General features: G+C 46.1%; 1 protein-coding gene across 6 annotated transcripts in view; it reads left to right on the top strand.

Annotated features, from left to right (window-relative positions):
- ZFHX3 (zinc finger homeobox 3) overlaps positions 1-25,902 on the top strand; it is a 255,242-nt gene that overhangs the window by 212,262 nt on the left and 17,078 nt on the right. For all 6 annotated transcript variants that reach the window (XM_070388070.1, XM_070388069.1, XM_070388073.1 and 3 more), the window contains 2 exons: positions 16,240-16,373; positions 16,527-16,727. In XM_070388070.1, the coding sequence (XP_070244171.1) occupies positions 16,240-16,373; positions 16,527-16,727 (335 nt within the window). The remainder of the gene's footprint in view (positions 1-16,239; positions 16,374-16,526; positions 16,728-25,902) is intronic.

The following is a 25,902-nucleotide window of genomic DNA, read 5'->3' as shown; positions in this document are numbered from 1 at the left end:
GCCAGGGGAGAGCAATGAAAATGACTGAAAGCTGAGCAATACTGCCTGAGAAGAGGCTGAAGGAATCGGGGCTGTTCAGCCTAGAAAAGAGAAATTTGAGTGTGACAGCGTCTAGGTATCGAGAGGGATGTGTCACTGTCCTGTTTCCTGTTTCCATGGTTTTCCCTTCCATGCTGCACACCATCCCCCTTTGCACTGGGCTCTGTGGTGTCCAGAGGCCTGTGCTCAAGCTAAAGCCGAGGGCCAGGGCGAGCCCCCTAGGATGGTCTGGAAGGTAGGACCAGGGACTAGGGCATGGGCGTCCACACTCGGAGGCCCTGAGCATGCGGGGAGGGTTGTCCTGTGTGCCTCCCAGGGATCAGGATCGCAGACTCTGCTATAATGTTCAGATGAGGTCTACACAAACTTGGCCGACACACATCTGCCCGGAGGAAGTGAGCTGGGTTAGGGGGATTTTGCCGACACAGTCTGAAGTCTAAGTTGCCGTCCAGGCCGGTCCGTCCTTTGTTTTCAGGATTTGGGTGCCTGGTTTCTAATCCCGCCCCCGGGGTGTTCTGGCTCAGTGACCTTGCTCCAGGCACCGTTCTGTGCTTCAGTTTTCTCCTGTGAGATGGGCATTAAGAAAACCCCCTATTTCCATAGCATTGCTCTGAGGGTTACTTGAATCTGGGAAGCTTGGAACAGTGCCTGGCATACAGTAACTCAGTATCAGGAGGGGTTATTTTTGGTTTCATTTGTAGTTTAGTTAAATAAGATGAGGAAACCTAGCGGGATTTTCTCTTGGATCCTCCCATTTGAATGTAGAACTGTTGCCAGGCAGTTGTTTTGGAAGCTGGGGGAAGTAACATAGGATTCAGTGGGCTTGTGCAAATGGCAGGTGGTGCGTGCTTCCTGCATTCTGTGAGCAAAGGACCCTGAGAGAACAACAGAACCATTTGCAAAGCTCCTACTGTGTGCCAGGCAGGCACTTGGTATGTGCTTCTCTGATCCTTAGACCAGGTTAGGGTAACCTTTGTTGAGGGCAGTTCCATTAAATCTCATTCAGAGTGATTGGTGGCAGGAGGAGACAGAGGATGAGAAGGTTGAATGGCATCAGCGACTCAATGGACCTGCGTTTGCGCAAACTCCAGGAGATGGTGAAGGACAGGGAAGCCTGGCATGCTACAGTTCGTGGGGTTGCAAAGAATCGGACACGACCTAGCAACTGAACAGCAACAAACAACATAGTGTTTGTAATTCAGTAGGAATATGTCTTCACAGCACGGGTGGACAACGCCGGCGGTCACGAGACTGTATGAAGACTTGAAATGAGCACTGAAAAGTGCCACTGTCTTTAATAAGACTCTACTTTCTCATTCAGTCATTCAAGCAACAGGCCATACTTAATCTTTATCTCTAAGACAGAGAGAGAATGAATAAGTCAGAGACACATGTTGCCAGTTGCACAGAAGTAAAGAAAGAAGGGAAAATTCTTCTGTGACTCCTGCAAACGATTCTCTCTTGACCTGAAGCATAATACTGTCTCTGTTGTTTGCGTGTGTAATGACAGGCTTTATTAAGGTGCTTTGGGCCAATTTGATCTTGGAATCAATACAGGTGCCAGCAGCCTCTCCTGAGCTTTCTTTGGGATCCTTAGTATTTTATAAAAAATGTCTGTTTGTTCCATTTACTCCCTAAATTGAGCTGTTCCTCTCTGATTAAATGGGATGGGGAGTGCTTCCTCCCAGCAAATAAATAAGTAGCGATTTCACAATTTGTCCTGTAGATTAGTGGCTGCTCAGGATGCAGATTAGTCATATTTGAAATGGGCCTGGATAATTGGCATTTTCTCAGCTATTGATTATGTAATTCAAGGGTTTGCGCAGGAACGGATAATCTTTACTAAAATTTGTTATTTACTTTGGAATGGGACTCCTGATTTCCTGTTTGATGTCTGTTGAGCTTCTTTCCTTGAGGAATCAGGTCTTTTACCTTGAGTGGCAGCAAGACAAGGAGGAGAGTGACTTGAATCACGGGAGTGTCAATCCTACAGTCAGTGGTTTGGTCTCTGCCATGTGCCGGGCGCTGAGCAGAGTCCCACTGATCCCAGTTTCCTTGAGATTATGAGCCTTGCCTTCAGGGAGCGTAACACTCCACAGGAATGCCCAGTCATCAAACAGTGTTACTCTAGATCAGTGCTGCCGCCTGGAACTTCCTGTGTCGATAAAGATGCTCTGCTCTGCACTGTACAATACCGCAGCCACTGGCCACCTATGACTGTTGAGTACTTGACACGTAGCTAGTACCACAGAGGAGCTAGCTCAGCTTTACATTTTACTTCATTTCAATGAACTTAAGTTTCAACAGCCTGTGGCTAGCAGCTAGCATATCAGCCTACAGATACTCAGGAGGAGCAAAACTAACCCTGAAAGACTGTGTCCCAGTTCTCCCTGTACTTTCCAGTTACTCCTCAGGCTATGTTAAGCTGTAACTGTGAGGCAGGCACTGGTCTCCAGCGTCATGCCCAGCCAGTGAATGGCTCACAGGTACCCATCTCCACCATCCTCGGGTTGGCCCCTGGAGGCAGGGGGCCGTGCTCAGGCCAGAGGCAGGTGCACCTTCGTCTGTTGATACTAACTTGCCATTGTTTTCTGTGTGTTCTTGCCTTGTGAGGAAGAGTTAGGCAGCACTGCCTTCTATACATTATTTCATTTGATTCTCACCCCCTCCTCTATGAAATACAATGGATACTGGAAGGACCCACTCCCTTGTGCCCCCTTCCACCATTTTCCAGATAAGTAAGTGGGGTCCCAGGGAGCTCTAGCAAGTTGCCAGATGGTTTGGGTTTGCATACGGGCTCTTCCATATATTCTAATATAGGGTGCTAAGTTTGCCATACTCCTCTCCAAGAACGCTTTTTCAGTCTAACCATTTGATCCAGTTTTCACCCCCATTCTGAGTGTAGAGAGTAACACTCTTCTAAAGTGGTGCAGTGGAAAATAGTAACATGACCGCCACCTGTACATTCAGCTTGAGTGGGGCTGTCAACCATGAATGTGCCTTGTAGTAAGACAGCGTGATGCTCAGTCTGAGAGCAGTTTGGTGAAATGGAAAGACCTCTATACGTTTGGAGTCAGGAAGCCCACCAGTTAGTGAATGACTTTGGCCTTTGGGAGGCTTGGATGCCTCCCCTTGAAAACACAGACAAGTGACACCCACCAGCTGCAACCTGGGTTCCATGATGGGATGTGGTGGCACATCGACAAGCCCTTGGTAGATACTTGAGAGTCACATCTACTCAAAGCAAGTGTGAAGCGCTCCTCTGGGTCCCTGGAGCATGCAGGAAGGGTCTTTGAAGCAGAGCCTAATGCACAGCCATTTCCACCATCCAACTCTGTGGTTTTCTCTTTTAAAATGTGAAAGTGATCGCTTGTTCTCTTTCAGCAGTGTGGATTTGAAAGTGCGTGCTGTAGACTGAAGAGCCCCCAGTGTCAGCAACTGAACAATAATTAATGCAGTGATTATCCAATCAATCATTAATTGCTATAAATTAAGTGATATACAATTAATGTGATGCTTTATCACCAATAATTAGGAGAAAAAATTGAACTCTTGGCAAAGAATCATGGCAGGATGGTTATTTAAACCTTGTAGCCGCCATGGTTTCCAGGCTTGGAGCACTAGGCTGGGTCTAGTTAAGCTAATTTGAGACAGGATGACTCGGGGTATTAGCGCTTTAAACAAACAAACAAACAAAAGATAGGGCAACAATCCAACTTAAAATGACAACATGGTAACACTTCAGAAATCCCTTACTGAAGTTCATGTTTGCATTTTTGTAACATTTGGAGTTAGAATTGTAGTTAGAGCTTTGCTCTTCAAGGGGAATGGCTTGAAGGGATTTTATTTTATTAATTTTTTTCAATCCATGATGCTCACCTAACACACAGCAATTAGTGCAGTGGAGCATCCCTGATTTGAATCTATGGAAGATTGCTATTAAAGGGGGGTATTAATGGGCTGGCAAGGTCTGGACGACTGTTGGGGAAAAGTGTGTTTATGGAATACGGTGCTGGCAGGCATGATTTCAATCGGATTTGACATGTTTAACATAAATGTATAGTGTACGGCTCTTGCTGCGTATGAATAATTCCTGCAGACCCACTGCCTTTCTAATTATTGAAGTTGAAAAAAAGCAGGTCAGGCACATCCTGGTGGAAATCTATTACCAGCCCTCCCCCTCTTCTCGCTGTTGTTTACAGCTTTGTATAAATAGGAATGCCATTGTATGGGGAACTGAGTGCTTGAAATGTAATCTGTGGCAGAGAAAGGAAAGAGGCTGAAACAATACTTAAAAAAAAACTGAGTTCATAAAGACAAAAGGAGGTATGTGCTGAGAGGAATGGCTCTGTGCTACAAGGAGGCAGAAGCCTGGGCTCACTGCCTGGTCCTGCCAGTGTTCAGTTGTGTGGCCTCTCATCTCTGGACCTCCGTTCCACAGTCTGTAGAGCAGCGGTTTGGACTCAGTGGGTTCTTGCGTTTCTGGGACTTCTTAAAACTGTGAGTGGAGGAGGGACAGCTGTACAGTGGTGTAGAATCTTGGAGAATCTTCACTTCTAAGGTCAGAATGCTCGTAACTTGCGAGGATGTTTCTGGTTTCCAGCTAGTGGAGAAAGCATGGATCAGGGGTGGATTGAGAGTTCACACAGCCTCTTAGTCTTTTTCTGTGGTAGGCCTTTCTTGGGGTCGCAAAGAGTTGGACAGGACTCTGTGACTGAATGACAAAAACAGAACACTGTCGCTCTCACCTGGCCCCTGTTACTGGGCATATCACACAAACTGTCAGAGCCGGTGATGACGATATCCCTGGGGGAATCTTCGGTGACTCTCGAGTTACCTCTGAGTGGATCCCGTGTCCCAGACCTGTTGCGGGCTGGAAACCAGGCCCTTCACTGCCTCTACGAAAATCATTTTGGTCTAATTCTGTGTCCTTTCGGAATCTTGTTCCATCTTTCCACCTGACCCTAAAATAAATTTGTCTTTGCAGTAGGGTATGTGAAAGGGAATGCTGGGAGCCTGGCTTGCATGGCCCCGTTGTGGTTCCCATCCTTGCTGATGGTATCCGTTTTTGGTTTTATATTTCCACACGCAGATGGGAATTGTGTGACTAAGTCAGCTTTTCCCTTCCTCCACCCTCTTTTTTTTTTTTTCCAGGCCACATTCAGTATAACTTGAAGGCTTAAGTCACTGCAGGCAGATTTCTGTCTCACAGTTGAAAACAAACCATTTGAACTATTTTTATGTTGAGAAGCAAAAATAGATACAGGGTATGGCGTATATCTGGACTTGCCTGAATTCCAGTAATTCAAAGGTCTCAGCTTTGAGAATTTATATAAAGTCTTAAGAGAGATAGATACCACATTGATTGAGCAAGTACTCTTTGTGCAGATGTGGGATATGCAAAAAAAAAAAGGTAGTTGGAACTCACTTTCTAGAAAGGACATCATATGCAAGCATATAACTATGCTAATGGTGTGATGAGAATTATCAAGGTGTAGTTAGAAGGCAGTGAACTTGGACATGAAGGAGTAGATTGTTTCCATGGCTGTAGAAAATAACTTATAAGTTTGCCTATTATTTCTGGAACTTGGCCATGTTAATCTTCCTGTTGTTTCAGTGTTAGGTTTTGTCCTCAGTTATTAGAATCATGACCAAGATCTAAAAAAAAAAACAAAACAAAGCACACTGTAGTGCCTTTCTCAGGGGATGTCAGAGCACTTCCGTTAGGTTCTCACATTCTTCCCCGGGTGCAACAGGATCTTACCTGTCAGGCTAGAGAACCAAAACTCATCAGTGGGGAAGTCCTGGCTGTCAGATTTGTGATCAAACGGTGATTTGCCTTCTGGGTCGGGGTACATTCCCTGGAGTATAAAGCTGAAGACCCACATGACATAGGAGCATTCTCTTAACTGTATGAAGATTGGAGGAGACTTGAAGGTCCTGGTTCTCTAGTTGTCAAGCAGAATTGTCAGCTCTTTATGGTTAGGGGCACATGGCATTCATTCATATTTTTGTGTTTTGTTTTTTAAAGACATTTCTTAGTGCTGCTTTAGGTTTACGGCAAAATTGAGAGGGACAGAGATTTCTGATATGCCCTCTGCCCCATCCCCAGTCATAGCTTCCCCCATTATCAACACCACTCACCAGGATGGCACTTTTTTTTAACCAATGAAGAACCTACACTGATCTATCCTAATAATCCAAAATTCACAGTTTCCCTTATGATTTACTCTTGACATACATTCTGTGGGTTTGGACATATGGCTATCACTATAATATCATACAGGGTGTTTTTATTGCCCTAAAAATCTTCTGTGCTCTACCTGTTCACTTGTCCCCAACCCCACATATGCATTTTTGTAATCTCCTAGCAAGCGCTTAATACTGTCTGAATATTTCATTAACAATCAGCTGGTGAAATAGCATAACCATAAACATTTTCAAGTGCAAGTTATTCGGTTTTATGCCTTTTAGATATTAAGCCCACAGGGTGAGTAGGATTCTCCTGTGTTGATTTACAGAAAAGATGGATGTAGGATGCCTGTGCTTGTCCTTAAAGCCAGGCCTCTCTCCTCACCCTGTGGTTCCATGGCTGCACGTGCACCTGTATTATTTCCGAGAGATGCTTCTAAAGATGAAACCCATAGTGACAAATGTTTGTACTCTCACCATGTGCTTGGCTCTGGTGGGCTTCATGCGCCTCCTCTCTCCTCCTGGCCTCCCAGAAGCCCTGTGAGTGGACACTGTCCTCCCACCATCAGACGTGAAGCTGGAAGTCCACTGTAGTCAGTTGAAATGCCCAAGTTCACACAGCAGGACTCCAGCCAGGTCGTAGCAGCCCTGCAGACTGTGAGCTCTGTTCCTTAGCAAGCGGGCTGGTGCCTTTGTGTAAAGAAAACTTGGCCAGGGAAGACAAGAGTTCTCAAGGAGTCCCCTGAGGTGCTCTCGAGCCGTCTGCCCACCCCTTCACACACCCTGTCCCTTCTGGGCCCTTGGAGGCTGTGCGCAAACTGAGCTGGGGGCCACGTGGAGAGTGAGAAACTGTTCGGTATGGGCTCCCCCGCCCTTGCTGTACAAACTCCAGGGGGGGGTGACATCTCCAGTCTGCTCAGTATTTGAAACCCACAGGGGAAAGTGGACTGCTATTCCCATTTTTCAGGCCTTCCAGGGATCTGAGTCAATGTCTTTCTCCTCCAGTGCAGACTGTCAAACTCCTGCCAAACCTGGATGAACCAAGAGCAATCCCTGGTGGGTCCCAAGCAGGTTGATTTGTCGAGGGGGTGGCAGAGAACTGAAGTGCGGGACTCTTGGTGTCTGTCACTATGCTGGACGCAGATTGTGTGTGTTGCATGAGTGCCATCTCTTAAAATTTAGTGAAGTATCTTATGAAGATATAGATAGGTTTGAAATGGAGAAAGAGCCTGGAAGAGTATCCCTTCTAGCCTGGTCTCTGGGAGCCTGTGCTGCGTTGGGGCTCAGAGGCCCTAACTAACCTCATTAAGGTTGGATCTGATACGGGTAGGATGAACTTCTGTTAATTAACTGTGGTCTGGTCCCAGCATGACCCACCTCGCCTCCTGTTTTGACCTACATCTCACACCTCTGGACTTTTTGCTGTCAATTCAAGTGTCTCTAAGGTTCTTCCTGTTCTAGTTTTTTTCCAAGTCCGTGGTTGTCACAATCTGCAATGAAGCCAGAGGGCAGAGTGATGATGCAGAGCCCAGGGTACCCCCAACTGGGCACTGTGACCACAGCTGCAGGGGGCATCTGTGCACAGCCCAGCGGGCTCTGCTGTGAGAAGACGGGCAGAGCTGACCAGAGCCCAGAGGCAGACAGACGGATTTGATACCTCTAAGTGAGGAATTGGGTCTTGGCCTCTTTCGTCCCTGCCTGCTGGCCCAAGCCAGGCTCCAGGTGGCAGCCCCAGGCTCAGAAGTTATTATTAAGTACCCCGGCAGCTGCTGTTGGTCTAAATGAAGTGGTGGCTGGTGGCTCTGTTTTGACTGGTGGTTCATTCAGAAACTTGACACAGAGGGTACAAGGTATCTTGAAACCGAATTGTGGGATGGCCTTTTGGGAGCGCAAATCAGTGTAGTTAAGCAGCCTTAAGCATATTTCAACATAGAATTAGTACAACAGATTGATGCCTCTGATGTGGGACTTAGCACAGTTTTTTCCCCGAAGATGGAGACAAGCCACAGCAGCCGGCACTCAGCACGGACTCGCCATTGTACCCTGGCTGCTTGCTGGGAAAGCGTGGCATGACACCCGTTCCCAGAGTGCTGACTTGAGGACACAGGGGCCAGGGTGGGCCTCTGTACCCTTCCCAGGGTCCAAGCCAAGGGAGTGTTGGCTGGTGTGGCCTGCACGTGCCAAGACCAAAAAGATGCTGCCTCCTTCTGCAGAGTGGAGAGATCCTAGAGGTGTCTGTCCTGTTCACAGAGGTTCTCCAGGACACGTGGAAAGACCGAGTCTTTGGTAGCAAGGCAGCCTGTCGTCCTTCTGGGTTACACAGCTGACAGAACACGTGGAGGTTACTCCTCCTGATTTTCTGGCTTTGAAAGTGCATTTGTGTTGGCTTAGAGCAGGCACATTCCCTGAGGGACAGCCATATTTAATCTTTCACCTTTGGCCTGAGGGGGAAAACATTGAGCTTTGAGACAGGCCTGGCTCTCATCCCCACGTGCGGATGATGAGAGTATGATTTGCAGCAAGAATTATTTGAAAGTGGACTCCCTGATCGCCCGCCCCTGCCAGGCCCCCGTATTTCATTCTAGTCCAGTCGAGAAGTGGTATGGTCCCTGCCGATTACAGAGAGCTTCAGCTCTGATGGTGGTTCTCAAGAATGTGGGGGGACCATCGGCATCACCTGGGAACCCACTGGAAATGCAGGTTCTCTGAATCAGACCTGTTCCAGGGGGTGGGGGCTGCCTTTTAGCAAGTTTTCTGGGGGATTTCTGGGACTCATTTGAAGTTGAGAATGTTGGGGCTCTGGTCTCTGTGACAGGTATGAAGTTTGAGACCTATTTCTCCTTTAGCTGGATGGCAGACCTCTGAGTCCCTGGCATATGAGGGAGGGACTAAGCTTTCCTATAAGACAGAAGTGTGCAGAGGAGACACGAGTCCTGGTCTGGCCAACGGAATCTAGATCGTAGTAATGGGAGCGGGGAGACGTGGTCATGTTGAGGAGTGATCAGAGACCTAGCACTCTTTATCTCAACCCTGGTTGGTTAAAAAGTAACACTTGGTGAAGGGGAAACAGACCTCCCTGTACTATTCTCGAAATTAACTATGAATCTATATTTCCAAATAAAAATCAAGATAACAACAGCAAAGAGTTTCTGGGTTTTCAAAGTGCCGAGCTATCTGGTTCACCTTCGAGTTGGTGGAGAAAACTAATGAGCCATTCCCCAGCAGCAGTCACACCCATCTGTAGTAGAGCTCAAGTTTTCTTTGAAATGCTCCATGGAAACGGGAAGCTGTACGTGATGAGTCCATGAGGCCTGTGTCTTACTCCACCTACCTAGGGGTGCTCGGCTCCCTTTTTGAGCGGGTGTCTGAACTTCTCTATCTAGAGATGTGCAGAAGCAGCGTAGCCTGCAGTTACGCAGACTGGGACTGTTCTGAATGGAAGGCTTCTCACCTCACCAGGCTGGACTCTAGGACAGAGTTCTTGGGGAAGGGCACTGGCCAGGGCACGGAGACCCCCCTGGCTGTGCCAGTGCTCACCTTCGCCTCACACAGTCTCCTGATTCCTCTGCAATGACTTTAAGTGCTTGGCTGGAGGCAGAATGAGAACCATGAATGTTCAACCACCATGTTGGCAGCAGAGCAGACCCTTTAGAGGAACCGTCGTTCGCTATAGTAGTGAAGCGAGAGAGTTTAGCCAGATCTCTGGCCACTTATCAAGCGTAGTAGCTCCGCAGGAGATCCAGCACAAAACCCTAGCCTCTGCTCTGGGGAGGGAATTGCAAGCAGATGGCAAGAGCAGCCCCACAGCCAACGACAGTGAGGACCATAGAGCACAGAGCGTCCTCTGGAAACCATGCATTTCTGCTTTCTAGAGGGGAGTGTGGGGCCTCTGAAAAGCTGGGTGGGGGTGGGGGGTTGGCTGTGGAGAGAGCTCACTGCCCCTTGCATTGCATTTTTGTTATGAGCTGAATGACCATTTTCAGGTCTAGTGAAGCTTCTGTGACTAGCATGCTGGGGTCATTATCTCAAACTCAAGCTTCAAGTCTGGAGTTGTATGAATGTGTTTTTTTCTCCTTAGTCAATGGAGATAGATAGAAAAGATTGCTGTAAATTTCTGGGGCAGGTGGCAAGCTGGTTTACGGAACACAAGGCGATGAGAACCTCTGGCTTACGGAAAGTAGCATGAATTAATAATCATTTAATTGGCTCCTCCATTATGTTGCTGGTTTGGGAGATGGAAGTTTAGATGGAGGGGCTGTCAGTGGTGCTTTAGCTCAGAGTCTGATGGTTGAGAAGTGGGGGTAGTAGCCGCCTTTGGTCTTTCACAAGGATGACACTTCGGGCAGCCTCCCAGGCCTTCACCAGAAGGAAGAGGGTTGGCACTTTGGTGGAACACCACTTCCACCATGCCAAGAAGGGAGGAAATGAGCCTGAAGACCCCAGCTGGCTGTGCCAGTGCTCACCTTCACCTCATAGACTTCCGATTCCTCTTTGAAATGACTAAGTGGTCAGCTGGAGGCAGAAGGAGAGCTGTGCATGTTCAACGACCAAGTTGGCAGCAGAGCAGACCCTTTAGAGGAACCATCGTTCTCTACAGTAGGAAAGGGAGAGTTTAACCAGATCTCTGGCCACTTATCAAGTGTAGTACCTCCATGGAAGATGTGACACAAAATCCTAGCCTCTGCTCTGGAGAGGGAATTGCAAGCAGGTGGCAAGATGGCAAGCAGATGCCCAGCAGTGTGGACGCTCAGCACAGGCCCTGATCTCCTCAAGGGAGGACTCTGGCCAAGTGCAGGCCTGTGACAGAGAATGTCCACCATGCGAACAGCGCCACTGATGTGGTGAGTGATGAGCAGGTGAATTTTACTCATGAAACTATAATTTCTGGTACTTTTGATCATCTTGGAGGGCGAGTCGATGTCTTGGGTAATGACTAGAGAAAACCAAGCACTGCATACCGTAAGGTTCCATTTCTGTTCCATTGCCAGTTTTTTTCAGGTTTCTTTTTCAGGAGGCAGCAAATCCCTGCCCTCCTTGGCTTGAGTTGTACAGCCACCTCACTAGGTGAGAAAGTCTGCAGGCTGTCCACGGTCTCGTGAGTACAACTCTAAAGTTTTCTGCCACCAAAATTTCAGTGACTTGGATTTTAGTTTATTAGTGAGGATTGGAATTGGGTGAGAATTTGCTCTATAAAGAGTGGTTTTATCAAGTCAAGTTAAAGGGGCTGTGTATTTCTACCATACCTGACCACTTGATAAGCCCCCTACATGATATTATTCTTGCCTGTTCTTCACAGTTGGTCACCTCCTGCCTGAAGCCCCTTACTAAGCTTGTTTTAATTATTCTGTGTGCTTAGAACAGAGTAAGACCATATCTTCAAAACTGCAAATAAAACTTGCATGAGTTCAGATCACCTCTCTTCTGTTCCTTGCTCCCTCTAATTAATATGACAGGAGAAGTAAATTTTTAAGTAATTACTTTTAGAAGTTAAACACTCCCTAAGCAGGTATGTTACAAACAAAGGATACTTGTTTGTTGATGTCACAGAAGTGGTTTTAGTTTTTCCTGAGGAAGCCATGCACTGACTACTGTCTTTCCCTTTGAAATGAAATTCTTCTGCCTGGAATGTGGAGGAACCTCAGGGAATAAAACAGAGAGTCATGGATCAGGTCTGCCTCCCTCAGCATCTGACTTTGTCAGATACAGTGGCCAGCACATCCCAGTTTACGGGGGAATGGTGGCTTTCGGCCCAGAAGGTTGGTTTTGAATTTTCTGTCCTCCATAACCACCACGTGCAGCTCCTTTTTGTGCCTCACCAGTCGGTTGGGTGGGGCAGCCTCAACCCCTGACAAGATGAACAAGTATTTTGTTCACTCCTTCGAAAGTCTTCATGGTAAGGAATCCACAGCTCACACTGTCAGGCTGTGGTTGGGGGTTGACCCAGCATTTCGCTGTCCCAGCATCCCTCTTGCCTGGCTTCACAGAGTATGTCATGCACGACGTGTGCACTCGCGTGATTCCTGGCCATGTTTTTAAACCCTTTGAAGTGCCAGGAGCCCAGCATGTTGCCTATGGAAGATTCATTGAGATTTAACACATATTTTCATATGACACAGCTGCCAAAATGAGGAAAAATTGCTTTAACCGGCAAAGTAAAAAATACCACCCGAGGTTTTGCACAGTATGGATCCAAATATCCACATTTTCATGGACAGTTGAATTTAAATTCTAAACACTTTAATTATAATATTAAAAATAATATAACTACATGACAAACTGAGGAAATGGGGAAATGCTCTATGATGCCATCACCTAAATACAGCAGTCATTTTCATTCAGTCTTTTTTCCCAATCCCTATTTTTTTACAGAGCTGTATCATGGTATAATGCACATTTTATCTTTTTTGTTCCTTCAGATTAACATTCTCAAGGACTTTTCCACATTGCTGCACAGCTATCATACGTAACCTCATCTAATAGTGAAGAGGCTGTCCCATGGTTTACTTAACCATGACTTTTTGTAAAAGATCTAGATTGTTCAGTTTGGCTAACTGAACAGGTGGCTAACATCCACTCCTGTTCAGTTTGTCTTCATTGAAGAAGCCACTACAGGTTGTAACCCTTCAAGCTGTGACCAGTATAAACCAGTGGTGCCAGGCACTGTTTAAAATTATGGCTTGTCTCTGGATGCATATTTGTATTTTACTGCTGTGGTGTCAGAGTGGCCTTCAAGTGACGACTAATTAATTTTTTAACAAATAAAATGTTTTCTAGACTTGTGACATCTCTTAGAATTTAAGTTAGACTTGTAGAAAGTCTTCAAACCACATTGCTTTCCCTTTTGGTGTCTGTACTACCTCATTTACTGATGGCCTACAATGTATGCTAGGGACAGAACTGAAGTAGGAACTGACTTTAGGACTCTGGCCCTTGAGAAGTTGATCAGAGAGAAGCAGCTTGAGAAAAGGTTAGACTGTCATGGCCACGAGTAAATCCTGTTCCAGCCTGCTGATGGAGAACTTGCATAGCTGTTTGCCCATCTACAGAAATTTTATAAAGGCTTTGGCACCATGTTTGATAGGGACTGACATTTTAATGTCTGGGGTCAGGCTAGGAGGAGGCCTGTCAGCCTCGTTAACCTAACTCTTTGGAGCAGTCCCCACATCACCCAGGGAGGCACAATGGAATTGTAACTGGGTGTTAACAGACTCTGATATGATAAAGGCATGGCTTTATCTTTAAAGAAGCCTAGGTGGCTAACGTCCACCTCTACACAAATCTGATCTAATAAAAATGCAGCTTGCCCCAGAGAGAAGTGCGATGAGCCCTGGAGTTTTTACACTGGTGGATGCAGGGTTTCGCATTAGAGCAGGGCTGCTGTGCTGCTCCAGAGAAAGAGGAATGAGTGCGTGAGTGCTGATTTTATTTTTTAAAAACACTTTAGAAGGACTCCTTAGCTTGAGCATACAAAGGAAGCCTTTAGAATTCCAGAGCAATATGAGAGTATGGCGGTGGCAGGGCCGGTTTGGGGGAGGATGATAAAAGTGCCCCTCTTCATCCAGGGAAAAGAAGAGTGGCTTCTGAAACCAGAATTCTCATCTCTGCAGCCTCTTCACAATCATCACGCGTTCGGCACTGGAGGCAGAGGATGGGCCCCTCGTCGTATGAGGAAACTAGTGCTGCACTGGGCTGCGCTGGGTTTGCTTTTTTCAGTGAGTGAGACGAGTCTGGAGCCTCAGCCTCCGACTTGTTCACCCACACTGCCCGTCAACTGCAGGGTTGACAGTCATTCTGGGCAGGGCAGGGGGGTGGGTAGCATAGATGGAGGGCACTGACAAGGTGGCATCATGGTCCTTTAAAAGCAAGTGTTGTTTCAGGTCAGGCAGACTAACTAAAAAGATGGAGATGGGTGTTGAGAGGAGAATTCTGTATCCTGGCTCGCCCCTAGAGGAAGGGAGAGCCATACAGCAGCTCCTTCCTAACTGTAAGCCCTGAATCCTACAGATTGGGGCTGGAAGTGAGCAAGGTAGAGGATGGCTCTAACAAACAGGCATCTGAAGTAGCTATCACCTAATGCCTCCACCACCGCCACCCCATCTTTAGGAGGAATTTGAAGAGCTAACACATAGAAGACAACCAATAAGCAAAAATGAAAAATGATGGAGATTAAGGAATCTTCTGGGGAAAGGAAGATCTCAAGTCCTTGAAACATTAATTAAAGACTCTTATTGTGGGAGTGTGCAGGCAGCAGCCCATCATACTCAGAGGTCTAAAACCCGTGACACAGGGTTTCGAGGGATCAGGTCTGAGGGAGTCTGGGAAATGGGAAGTGGGCCATGGGGGAACCAGACTAGAATGTTACAGCACCTAGTTAATCGGCAGCCAGTCCATCACATTAAATATCCAGCCGTCATGTATTACCTTTCAAGTGAAAATGAATAACTCCCATTAAGAGCAAAATGGGTTTGAAGTCGATTCGAGACAGATTAAAGTACTGTTATGAATGTGTGTGTTGGGAGGAGGAGGGGTCTGTATGTAATATGCTTGTCCTTGTACTTTTTAAATAATAGATGTTCTACAAACTTATGTAGACCAGGTTACCAAGATACTGGGGTTAAAGGTCACAAGATGTGCATTCTGGGAAGAGCATCCACTTCCTGGAATATTTCCTGCATTTCACTTTTTTTTTCCCCTCAAAATTATTGTGTGGCCTTATGATTTTAATGAACAAAATTGATTTTTTACAACTGTTTATTAAAGCACACATCTGTAATGACAGCATCTTGTGTATCCACATCAGAACAAATCTCAAAGCTGGAAACACGTGCTGGGTAACTAGACTGGATGAGACAGAAAGCAGTCTGACTGAAGAGTAGAAATGAGGCTTTCCATACCAATGACCTCTACATGGAGTCAAATGATTTTTCAGTGAGGGCAGAGCACAGTGGGTATGTCTTGTCTCGCTACCATTTTTAGGATTTTTCTTCTTGCCTCTTGTAATGAGATTCTGAAAAATGGAGTTCCCCATCCAAAGCAAGTGAGAAGGCCAGCCTTAAGCTACTGACCAGGTTTCGGAATAACCAGATCTGACCACTTGAGGATTTGTGTTTATGCCAGAGGAGCTCTGCTTATTTATCCTGGTTAAACCTTGTTAGCCCAACTGTTTTCTCATCCAGATCTTGCAGGTCTCTTTCCGTGACTCAGAGAACTCCTTCCGCCACTGCTCTGTGCCCACTGTTTGCTGCTTAAGCCTCAGGTGGTCCTCCTCCCTCGTCAGAGTTTTGTCTTTTTGGTGACATGGGGGTGAGAGGGCATGGTCTGGGCAAGCAGATAGGAAACTCTCTCTGAACCACCCACTCTGAGTAAACTCTTGTGTCTGGAGCACTGGCTTGTTTATAAGTTGGATTTATGCCCTGCCTAGTTCCACTCTTAAGTTACATCTCCCCGCCAAAAGCAAGTTGCTGAACCAAAGCTTGATTTTTTGCATGTGAACACATACATGCAAAAAATCAAGCTTTGGTTCACATTGATCAGGTCTCCTTTGATTTCAAGAGCTGTGACAATAAAGTTGGGAGCATACCATTGATTACATCTATGAAAGTCTGTCTGGTTCTTGGATTGACTCGTGTTTGGCAGAGCAGTTGGTGAGACTTCCCCAGCCACCCTCATGAGCCAGCAGGTTGTGTCTTGATCGGCGGGGAGGGGGGTCAGAACAGACTGAATGTAGGTTTATCCAACTCAGAGCTTTTTAGTCCATTTCTTCACCTTTTTTCCTTGGTGTTCAGTTGTTAAAGTTGTGTAGTGACAGAAATTCATAGGCAACAGAAACCAATGCCTGCTTCTTTCCCACTGTGCCTGATAAACCCATCCAGATGCTCATCCTCCTTTAACTTGGGTGTTTCACAAACACCCTGAGCTATGAATGAATGTTGACTCTCACCCAGCACGCACCCTCTGGGAGCTGGCCTGGCCTGGCTGCTGGATTACATCTTCTGCTTTTCCTTCCAGCATCATCAAGCCAAGCAGAAAAGGAGCTGACAGATTCTCCCGCAACCTCCAAACGCATCTCCTTCCCAGGTAGCTCGGAGTCCCCTCTTTCTTCAAAGCGACCAAAAACATCAGAGGAGACCAAGCCGGAGCAGGTGAGGCCCGGAGGGGCTGTGCTGTGGGAGAGTATTTCAGTTACCTGGGGGGAGTGGGATGGGGAGTGAAGTCTTGAGTGGATGGGCATGGGACAGACACTGTTGCCATGGGAACTGAAGAGTCAACTGGCGGGGTGGCTGTGTCCCCCACAGATGTACCAGTGTCCCTACTGCAAGTACAGCAATGCCGACGTCAACCGGCTGCGCGTGCACGCCATGACGCAGCACTCGGTGCAGCCCATGCTCCGCTGCCCCCTCTGCCAGGACATGCTCAACAACAAGATCCACCTCCAGCTGCACCTCACCCACCTGCACAGCGTGGCGCCCGACTGTGTGGAGAAGCTCATCATGACGGTAAGGCGGCCGGGAGCAGCTCCTCAGGGCTCTTCTCTCCCCAGGGGTCAAGGGTGGCACTGTGATATGGGCAGGAGGCTGTGCTGCTGGACGCCAGAGGCAGGACAGAGTTGGAAATGTCAAAGATGGTCCTATGACCACTGTCAACCTTAGTCTTGGCATGATGGTGACCCAAAGGGCTCTGTGTTTCTCAGCATTCCTCATCATCCTCTCCCCTCCAGATGCAGAGGCCTGCAGGGAGTTAACTGCAAGTTGTCATTCAGGTTCTCCAGGCCTTTACTGAGCAAGTCATATTCTAGGTTGTTCTCAGATTCATTATGTTTCATTTCATCCTCACAGCCACTCTATTTAAAAAAAAAGGCTTGACACGTTTACATTATGGCTGAAGAAACTGAGGCTCAGAGAAGTTCATTGCTGTGATGCCACTTTTAGGTGGCAAAGTTGAGATTTGACCCCAGATTCTCCCACTCTAGGAATGCAGCCCCATGACAGGGGAGTCCCTCGGGTGGATGCTTTCGTTCTCAAGGCAGGAAGATGCTCATTTGGGTAGCACGTGTTGAATCATGAACAAGGGCTTTGCATTTTGAACATGAAGTTGCTGTACTTGCGGGGCATGTCTCTAAGTGGCCACTGTAAACATGGCCCCAAAGATTAGTACAAAGACTTAAATATAATGTGAAAACTTTTCAAAATACTGCAGGTGATACTAATGTATGTCCTAAGTGATGTTTCGTCATGAGGAATATACATTCGGTGCTGCGTCAGGGGAACTTTAGCAGCCAATGAGAAACTGCAGTGACCTCTGTACTGCAAGTGTAACTTTCCATGGGTATTTTCAAATAGATTGGTGAACATGTTGAAAGATTCTCTGTAAGTGGAAACTTACTTTTGTGGATGGTGGGTTTCTATGTTACGAGTTTCCTGGGAATTCTCTCCAGCCTTGGGATTTTCCTCAGGCTGTCATACTGGGTTGGCCAAAAAGTTCATTTGGGTCTAAGTAAAAATAAAAGACACATTTTCCCATTTTCACCAAAAACTAATGAACAACATATTTACTAGCTGAATGGACTTTTTGGCCAACCCAGGACTTCCCACAGCTGACCTGGAACTGTGGGAGCCTAAAGAAGCAGGAAGAGATGTGAGGAGGGAGGCATTTTCAATACATTGTTCTTTGGCTCTGGTGATTATTTTTCCTGTTTGATATCACATTGGTCTAGGAAATACGAGCCTGTAGTAATCTGTATGATTGGTTTACATTAGACAGTGTTTCATTTATATATTCTTAAGGGCCAGTATATAAATTTTATCTCTATAGCCATTGTTTGTCATATTAATTCTTTTATAACAGCAACAGTGTGGTACAAGGTAGCAAGTCTGGTGGTCATTTGAGTCTTCATTTAACAACAGGATGTTACTGCTGTGTTTGCTTGGGTACTAAATTCCTAAGAATTTAGGAGGTGATACTCAAGCAGTGATTCTCAAATCCTTTTTGGGGGAGACTGGTAAATATGATTCAGTAGCCTTACTGGGTATTCTATGCATGCTAGTTTGACATCCGTTATTAAGAACTCTTTCAAGTATTCTGCATGTACAAAAAAAAAAAAAATTTACTTGGCTGCACTGGGTCTTAGCTGCAGGAGGATCTTCAGTCTTCAGAGTAGCATGTGCGATCTTTAGTCGCGACATGCAAACTCTTATTTGTGGCTTGTGGGATCTAGTTCCCTGACAAGGGATCAAACCCAGGCCGCCTGCATCGGGAGCAATAAGACTTAGCCACGGGACCACCAGGTACATCCCTACATGTACAAAATTGTGTGTATAATGCCAGGGAGCATAAGGATACCCACAGTTCACCCACGGAGCCAGGTTAATAATCCCTGTTTGAGAAAACTCCCCAAGAACATAATTGTGTAGGAGAAATGCGCTCCCTAAAGGGGCTGTGCTTGGCACCTGTTCAGAAACCCCTGTAAACCTACCTCATTTTCCCACAGCACACAATGGAGGTGTTTTCTAGACATTTCTGAAAAAGTGTGCAAATTGTGGGAAACGTGCTGACTATAAGGAAGTTCATTTGCTAGCAACGGGAGACAGTTAATGGATTCAGAAATAAAGTTGAAAGTTGTGGGAACTGTAATCATGTAAGGGTTTTACATTTGACTAAAGGTGTCTGTAAGGTCAGTTTGATGCCCTCTCTTTGCATGAAGATGGAGTCACTGCATGGCTGTCGGTATTGAACTGGTTTCTTAAGTCATGAGGATGTGTTGTGTCAAGCTAAAGAAAGCAGTTCCATCTCCATCCTTTATCAGGATCAGCAAGAAAAAGACAAGTAGCCAAGGTTGGAGGGGAGTTTGTGGCCATACTTTGGGGTGAACCCAGGCACCCTATTTGAGGGCTGGACTGCTCATCTTGGTCTTGACCCTAACAATTAAGTAGCTGCCACTGTCCTCCCTCTGAAAAGTATGGTGTTAAAATGAAATTTTGAAATTGTTTTACAACTGTTTATAGTGAACCTGTGGTTAAAATCATGCCCCTGGAGGCTATTTTTATGGCAATTTTATTAGAAAACTGTCCAAGGGGAAGTATTGGTTAGACTTTTTGATGGTGTATCTGTTTGTTCCTGGCCATCTAGAGCAGGAAACTCTGAAAACAGCATGATGAGATATGCCTCTCAAATCAGAGCTCCATTTTCTAAACTGTATCATTAAGGAATGGTCAATGTCCAGTCATTCATCCTCCCAGAGGAGAAAAGTTATGTCTGCTTTATCTTTGAGTGGCCCGGATGAATGGCAGTGAGAGGAGTGAATCTTCTTCCTTGCCAGATGGTTTGACTGAATGCACTGCCTTTGGTTCAGACTAGGAAAACCTGGCAAAATCTACCAAACAGACACCTCCTGGCAGATGGGGGGTGTGTCCATGGTATCTGAAGCTGTGAATTCTGGTAAATATTTTTTGCTGTCTGGGCCCAAGGTCTCAGGATCTGGCTTGAATTGGGTTTCAGTCTCTCTAAAAGTAAATTCCACCTTGATAAATGGAAATAGATTACTTTCTATACAATGTCTTTCCGTTCAGTTGTAAATGGAGAGTGTTTTGAGGAGGCTTCATTTAATAATACCTTATCAGACAGCTTTCAGGAACCTGCAGTGTCTAATATGTCTGTTGCTATGGTAACAGCTGCTTGCTTATGCTCTGCATCTCATATCTGTGTCCTCCATGGGCCCCCTTCTTTTTACCGATGAAGGGGCTTGAAAAATATTCTCCACTGGGAACAATTGCAGCTCTGGCCCTCTGCTATGGAAACTGCACCCACAGCAGTTCATTCTGCTGGGCCTGTGGGAAACAGAGCTCCGAAGCTTGTCTTTACACACATGGTAAGAAAGAAGGAAATGCATAAAGCTTAAGGCAGTGAGACCAGTGCCCCTCCAGGCCCCACTGAGCGGCTGGCCCCCAACGCCAGTCATACAGCACTCTCACCTAGTGACAGGGAAGGTCGAGAGTCTGAGTCAGTGATGGGGGTAAAGGAGCCACTGCTTGTGCCACCTCTTTTTGCTCACTTTTCTAGGGGAGGAGGGTTGAGGGCAAGGGGGCCAGGTTTCTAGCCCCTAAATGAGAATAGGAAAGACCACCTACAATAATTTTCAGTGGTCCTGAATTATTCTAACTAATCACTGTCCTTCTAAGTGGCAGGACACACCACTGGGATTGAAAGCATTAACACAGGGAAACTGTCTTTGTTCCTCCATCACTTAGCAAAGTGTGACCTCATGGCGGAGAATGGGGCTAAGTCTGGAGCAGCCAGGAACACCTTTTTCTCTAGCCCTTCGTCTTTGTTCCCTTTAGTAGTTCCTAATTATCCTGTATGTTTTGTACATGCACTGATTCCCCTTCACAGCTCCTGGACCCACGCTGCCTGCAATTCCACAGCTCCCACCCCCTACGCCTCACCCCACCCCACAGCTGTCTGACTCCTGTGATGTTTCCGGTCAGCATCTCTCTCTGTGCTCCCCGTGTGCCCGTACATCTGAGTCTCTAGACCAGGCTGGCCGCTTGGCCCCCCTGTATCAGGGCTCTCGGGTGGCCACTGGCCCTGAGGCTGTGGCACCCACTTGGGCACCAGCTCTCACTTTGTCTCCATCTCAGAGGAAGGTAATGAAAATAATCGGGCTTCATTAATTCCAAGTCCTGTGAGATGATAGCCATTTGGAGCCTGTTTGCCAATTAGATGGTCTAAATTAGAAGTGACCTTGGTATACTGCCACTGCTTGCCTCTCTGAGTCTAATGAAGCTTTTCTCTCCAATTCAGTCTCCTTCTCAGCTCTCTTCTCTCTCTCTTCTGCTGTGTGTGTGTGTCTGTGTGTGTGAGAGAGACAACTGTTCATGTGTTTCCTGTTCTACCTATCTCCTTTTTTCATTCTTTCTGATTCTTAGATTTTTAAAATCTGGTTCAGGGCTACATTTGTTTCTGGCCCATATGAATGTTAATATTGCTCTATAATTTTTCCTCATGGCTTTTAGGTTAAAAAAAAAAGAGCCACATAGATGACATTTTAGAAGGGAAACGAGACAGAGACATGGCCTTCTCGACACCAGGGTCCAGCGCCCAACCTAGCACAACTGGAAGGTAGTTAAAAAAAAAACAAACAAAAAAAAACTCTGATGCTTTGCTGCCAAGCTGTGCCTGGCTTGCTGGCTGCAGGCGTGTGGACAGCTCCTGCATCCTGGCAGCCATTGAGGTCAGAGGAGAACGTGAGCAGCTAGACCCTCACTGGCACCATCAACTCTAGATCCCCCACTAGCTAAAATGCTAAGGTCTGGAAGCATTGGCTTTTAAAGAATAGGACCAATACCTCATTCACCAGGTGTACAGACTAGCCAGGTCTCTGCTGGGAAGGCCTGTGTCTGAGGTCCTGTCTTTCCCTCTGTCATCATTTCCTCTTTCTTTCCCTTCATCTGGGGCTCTTCAGTCTGTTTATTTTTTACTGAAATGTGAAGGATTTCAGTCTCTTTGGGAGTCTAAATTTTGGCAAACCTGTCCTTTCACTTGGAATAGGGAGCCTTTCAGAAAGCAACTCTACTCAGGTGAGCACTGCCAAGGCTGTGGGGATGAAAGTCTCAGAGAAGTGAGGTGCAGTACTTGGGTCTGAGAAGATACCTTTGCTTGCCAGCATGTGGAACTTGTTGGTTGCATTGATCTAACCTCAGGGTGGCCTTGAGGGATGAATTTGCATGAACAGTCCCGTTAAGAATTTAGCAAAACTTATATACCCCTTGGTTGCTCAAGGGGTATTTGGTATGGTTGTATTTGGCCATTTCACATCCATGACCCAAAGAAAGCAAAGAGTGTGGCGGCTCCTTATAATCCAGCTTCTTCCACTGAGAAAGAGTAAACATCAGCGGCCCCTCCTGAATGTCACAGTGGGGACCAGGCCTATATCTAAGACTCTGGCTTTTATAAGATGAGTCCTTGAGGCTTTCAGGCCCACTCATGTCATAGAAACTTGAAAGGCATTAAATCATAATCCTAAATAATGGTGAACCAAACAGGAGGTATTTACAAAGCCGTATCACCTTTCCTAGTAGTTCAAGGGCAATTAACTTGAGTCCAGGAATTTCTCTCTAGGGAGCCTGTGATTTCCTGAAATTATCTGCAATAGTCTGTTTGAAAGTATTTTTTCTAGGAGCCTGCCACTTTCATCAGATTTCCTAATGAGTTTATGATATCTAAAAGGTTAATTATTCTGGATGTGAGCTTCTTGGGCCCAGGGACCCGGTCTCGCTCTGTCTCACAAGCAAGTGGCATAGGGACCTTGTACAAAGTTTAGTGAATGATGGTCAAATGAATGGACAAGCAGAATCACTTGAGGCCCTCCCTTCTCATCAACTGAGTTGTTCTGGAATTGCTTAAGCATGAAGATTTTTCTTCACGTGAAGTAGAATGCTTCTACTTCTATTGTCATATATGAAAATTGCTGAAACTTGGAAGATTTCCAGTATCAGTGCACAACTCCCCATTTCTCACTCTATGTGAGACCTGTTTACCTTTCTGAAAGGTTCTATTGCTGCTCAGATGATACTTTGTTCCTGTGTTCCCATCAACTCTGCATACCTGACTTGGCTCAGAGAGGCAGGAAGAAGGCATGTGCTATCCAGACTGCCACCAATCAAGAGAGACTCAAATTTTGAGGAAGTCATGGCTCTAACAGATTGAACTTTCTTACCTCAAAAACTTGGACTTTCAGTCAGACGTCTGTTTTCACAGTCTTAAGTCCCATTTATACATTAGTGTCAAGTATGGGAGAATGTAATTTAACATACTCATTGTGTATGAGTGTAAGGTTACTGGAAGAATCAATCTACATGGATGTTGATGTGGCACGAGTAGGTGTTTGGACTGAGTGTGGTCTGGCCAAACCTTAATCTCTTTGTTCGGCATTTGAGTCTATGGTTGGGGGTGCTGGGGCTGAGTGTGTAATGGTGGCATCCAGTGCTTGGGGGGGTCTGCGGCTTGGACACGTTTGGTGGGGAGGGTGGGGCCTGGTTGTACTGTGGGCAGGTTTTGTCCCTTTGCGTGCCAGTGTGCTCTGATGCTCCTTGTGAAAGGAAGGCCTTTACAGAACTGTGCTTGGCACTGGTGAGTGACCACCTTTCCCAGGGACCTCCAGCCTGGCTGCATGGCCGCCATATCTGATTGGGAAACAAGGGGTGCTGAAGGAACTCTGCCCTTGGCCAACTTACGTCATCTTCTGTGAGCACAGCGCCTCAGTGAGGCATTGGCAGGACCGTACTTTTGGCTGTTGACCAAAAAAGTGTGGAAACTGTGAGTGACAGGGTTGAGAAGCTGGTAGGATAAAGAGGAGTGGACACAGACACAAGAACATTTAACGTCCAAGAGCTGACATGGGGTCTGTCAGTGTCCTGCATAGCAAAGCGGCTTCCATTGCAATCTCTCTGTTCAGACACATGGGCAGATAGACCCCGTCAGAATTTCTAGATCCTTAGGATTCCCTTCAGGAGTCTTCCTCTCAAGTCTCCTGGGAACTTCTTGTCCATTAAGATTTTATATGCTGAATCTTTTTCGTTGGTTTGCTTTCAGGGAGAGGTTGGGTACACTATAGATGAGAAGATGCAGGTAGATAAAAGTAATTACTTAAACATATATGGGGCAAGACTTACAGGTTTGGAGGCCCAGATTAAGATGCAGGGGAGCATGTGAGGTTGATGATTATATTTCGGGGAGAGTTAATTGATGGAAGGTGAAGGCAGACAAAGAACCGCTGCTTACTGCCTTCTTGAATCCCAATCAGGAATTATGATTAAAGTCTCGGCGAGACAACAGAGGGCTGATGAATTGGTGTCTTTTTTTTTTTTTTTTTTTTTTTGCCGTCATTCACACTTGATTGACTTCAACCTTTCAAGTGCAAAAGTCTCTCTTTTCCATTATTATTCATAGCCATCTGAGTTTTTCTAATTAAAGTGTATGAAAACAATTACTGATCCGTCGTACTGAGTCTGTTAGAGGGGATGTCTGCCTTACTGTAATGCGTATAAAGAGCCCACAGTTTTCTATAATGATGTGCAGCTGAGGTGTTAGATAATTTTATTCTTTTTTACTCTGTAGGGCTTTTTTTTATTTCTCATGATTCATTTTTCATAATTCCTAAAGATCCCAGGAAAGGACTGATCATGCAGCTACAACTGAGAAAGGTGGTGGTGGGGAGTCTTTTTTTCCTTTCCCTTTCTCCCCATCTTGCCCCCAACCTCGTGCTCCCCCTTGGTTGAGGACTATAAATTAATCGGTGACCTTTCACTTCTTGGATTCCCGCTGGACTCCCCAACCACACTGGTCAGAAATGCTTTCTATTAAAAAGAAAATAGATGGAATGAGTTTGGCAATCTCTGCTCCATTCCTAACGATTCATCAACAGCTAGCCTTAACCAGCTGCTGGCAAGCTTTGTGTGAGGGTGCAATGTCTGTGCAAGAGGGGTTCTGTGTCACTCACGTGCACCTACCATGCACCTGCTGTTAATAAACAGGGGGCTCCTCAGAGTCCTTCTCCACAGTGCCTGTTGCTTAATTTCTGCACCTTTGGGCATCTGGGTTGCTGAGATTATCCTAACACCCTGAAACGTAAGGGGGAGTTACCTTTTTGGTATTTATGGGGACAGCTGTCCGAGTTTCCCCTTGAGGTGGAACCTACCACTGATGATTCTAGTGAATGCATCAGCAGTGATTTTGAACAAGGCCAGAATCCTCAAACCATTAAAAATAGTAAAATTTATTTTAAATATTTAATTTTGAACAGTAATCTAGATGTTCCGGTCTTTGCAATAGCAAGAGAAGATACTATCTCAGTGGTATGTTTGATGAGGAAACAATGTCTCCACGTGGGCTGGGTGCCTCGTAGAAAGGCTAGTGGTGACTAGCCTACGTTTCTGTTCCTGTTACCTCGGGGTCAATTTATGTCTCAGGCTGCATTCAAATGGGACGATTTCTGATTGATCTGGGCATATCCTCAACTACCTTGCTGTCCTGTAGCAGGCAAAGGGGCACTGCTTCTTTTTAAATGAGGAGGCTTTTAGCCTTATGTTGCATACTGAGGACTTCTTATCATATTAATGGAAGGCAAATGATAATGTTTTTGGACAAGTTTCTGGCCAGATGGCAGGACAGCCTGGAGAAATAAATCCCTAAAATCTGACCTTAAATTGTAGCTCTTTTGACCCAGGTTGCTAATATTGGGCAGCAATAGCCGTGGCCAAGGTGGGGCTGCCCTGTTGTAGGAGGCAGGACACCCTCTGGGCTACCACACAGGTGGAAGTTCCCTCCAATGCTGTGTACCTCAGGCAGAGACCCTGGGACAAATCCTGACTGAAGTGAGTCATAAGAAATGCTCATTTGCACTTGATCTCAGTTTATAAAGGGTTACACAATGTTGTTTCCTAGAAAATCTGCCAGTGTGTCTGCATGTCCTTAGCTTTCCCTTTGTTCTCCTGTCTTCTTCTTACCCTTTCTCTCGCTCATTCCCCTCCTCTTCTTGCCTGAATACATTTTGAAAATAGTACTACAATGCTCCCTGCTTCAAGATTACAGTGTACTTTACTAGGTATGATTTAATTAGGGCCCTTATTATGTTTTCAGCAGCTTAAGGTGGGCCTTTCAACTTATCTACCTAATTGG

Source organism: Bos mutus, chromosome 18, assembly GCF_027580195.1.
Source record: "Bos mutus isolate GX-2022 chromosome 18, NWIPB_WYAK_1.1, whole genome shotgun sequence".
Lineage (NCBI taxonomy): Eukaryota > Metazoa > Chordata > Mammalia > Artiodactyla > Bovidae > Bos > Bos mutus.
This window is presented reverse-complemented; position numbering and strand designations above follow the sequence as displayed.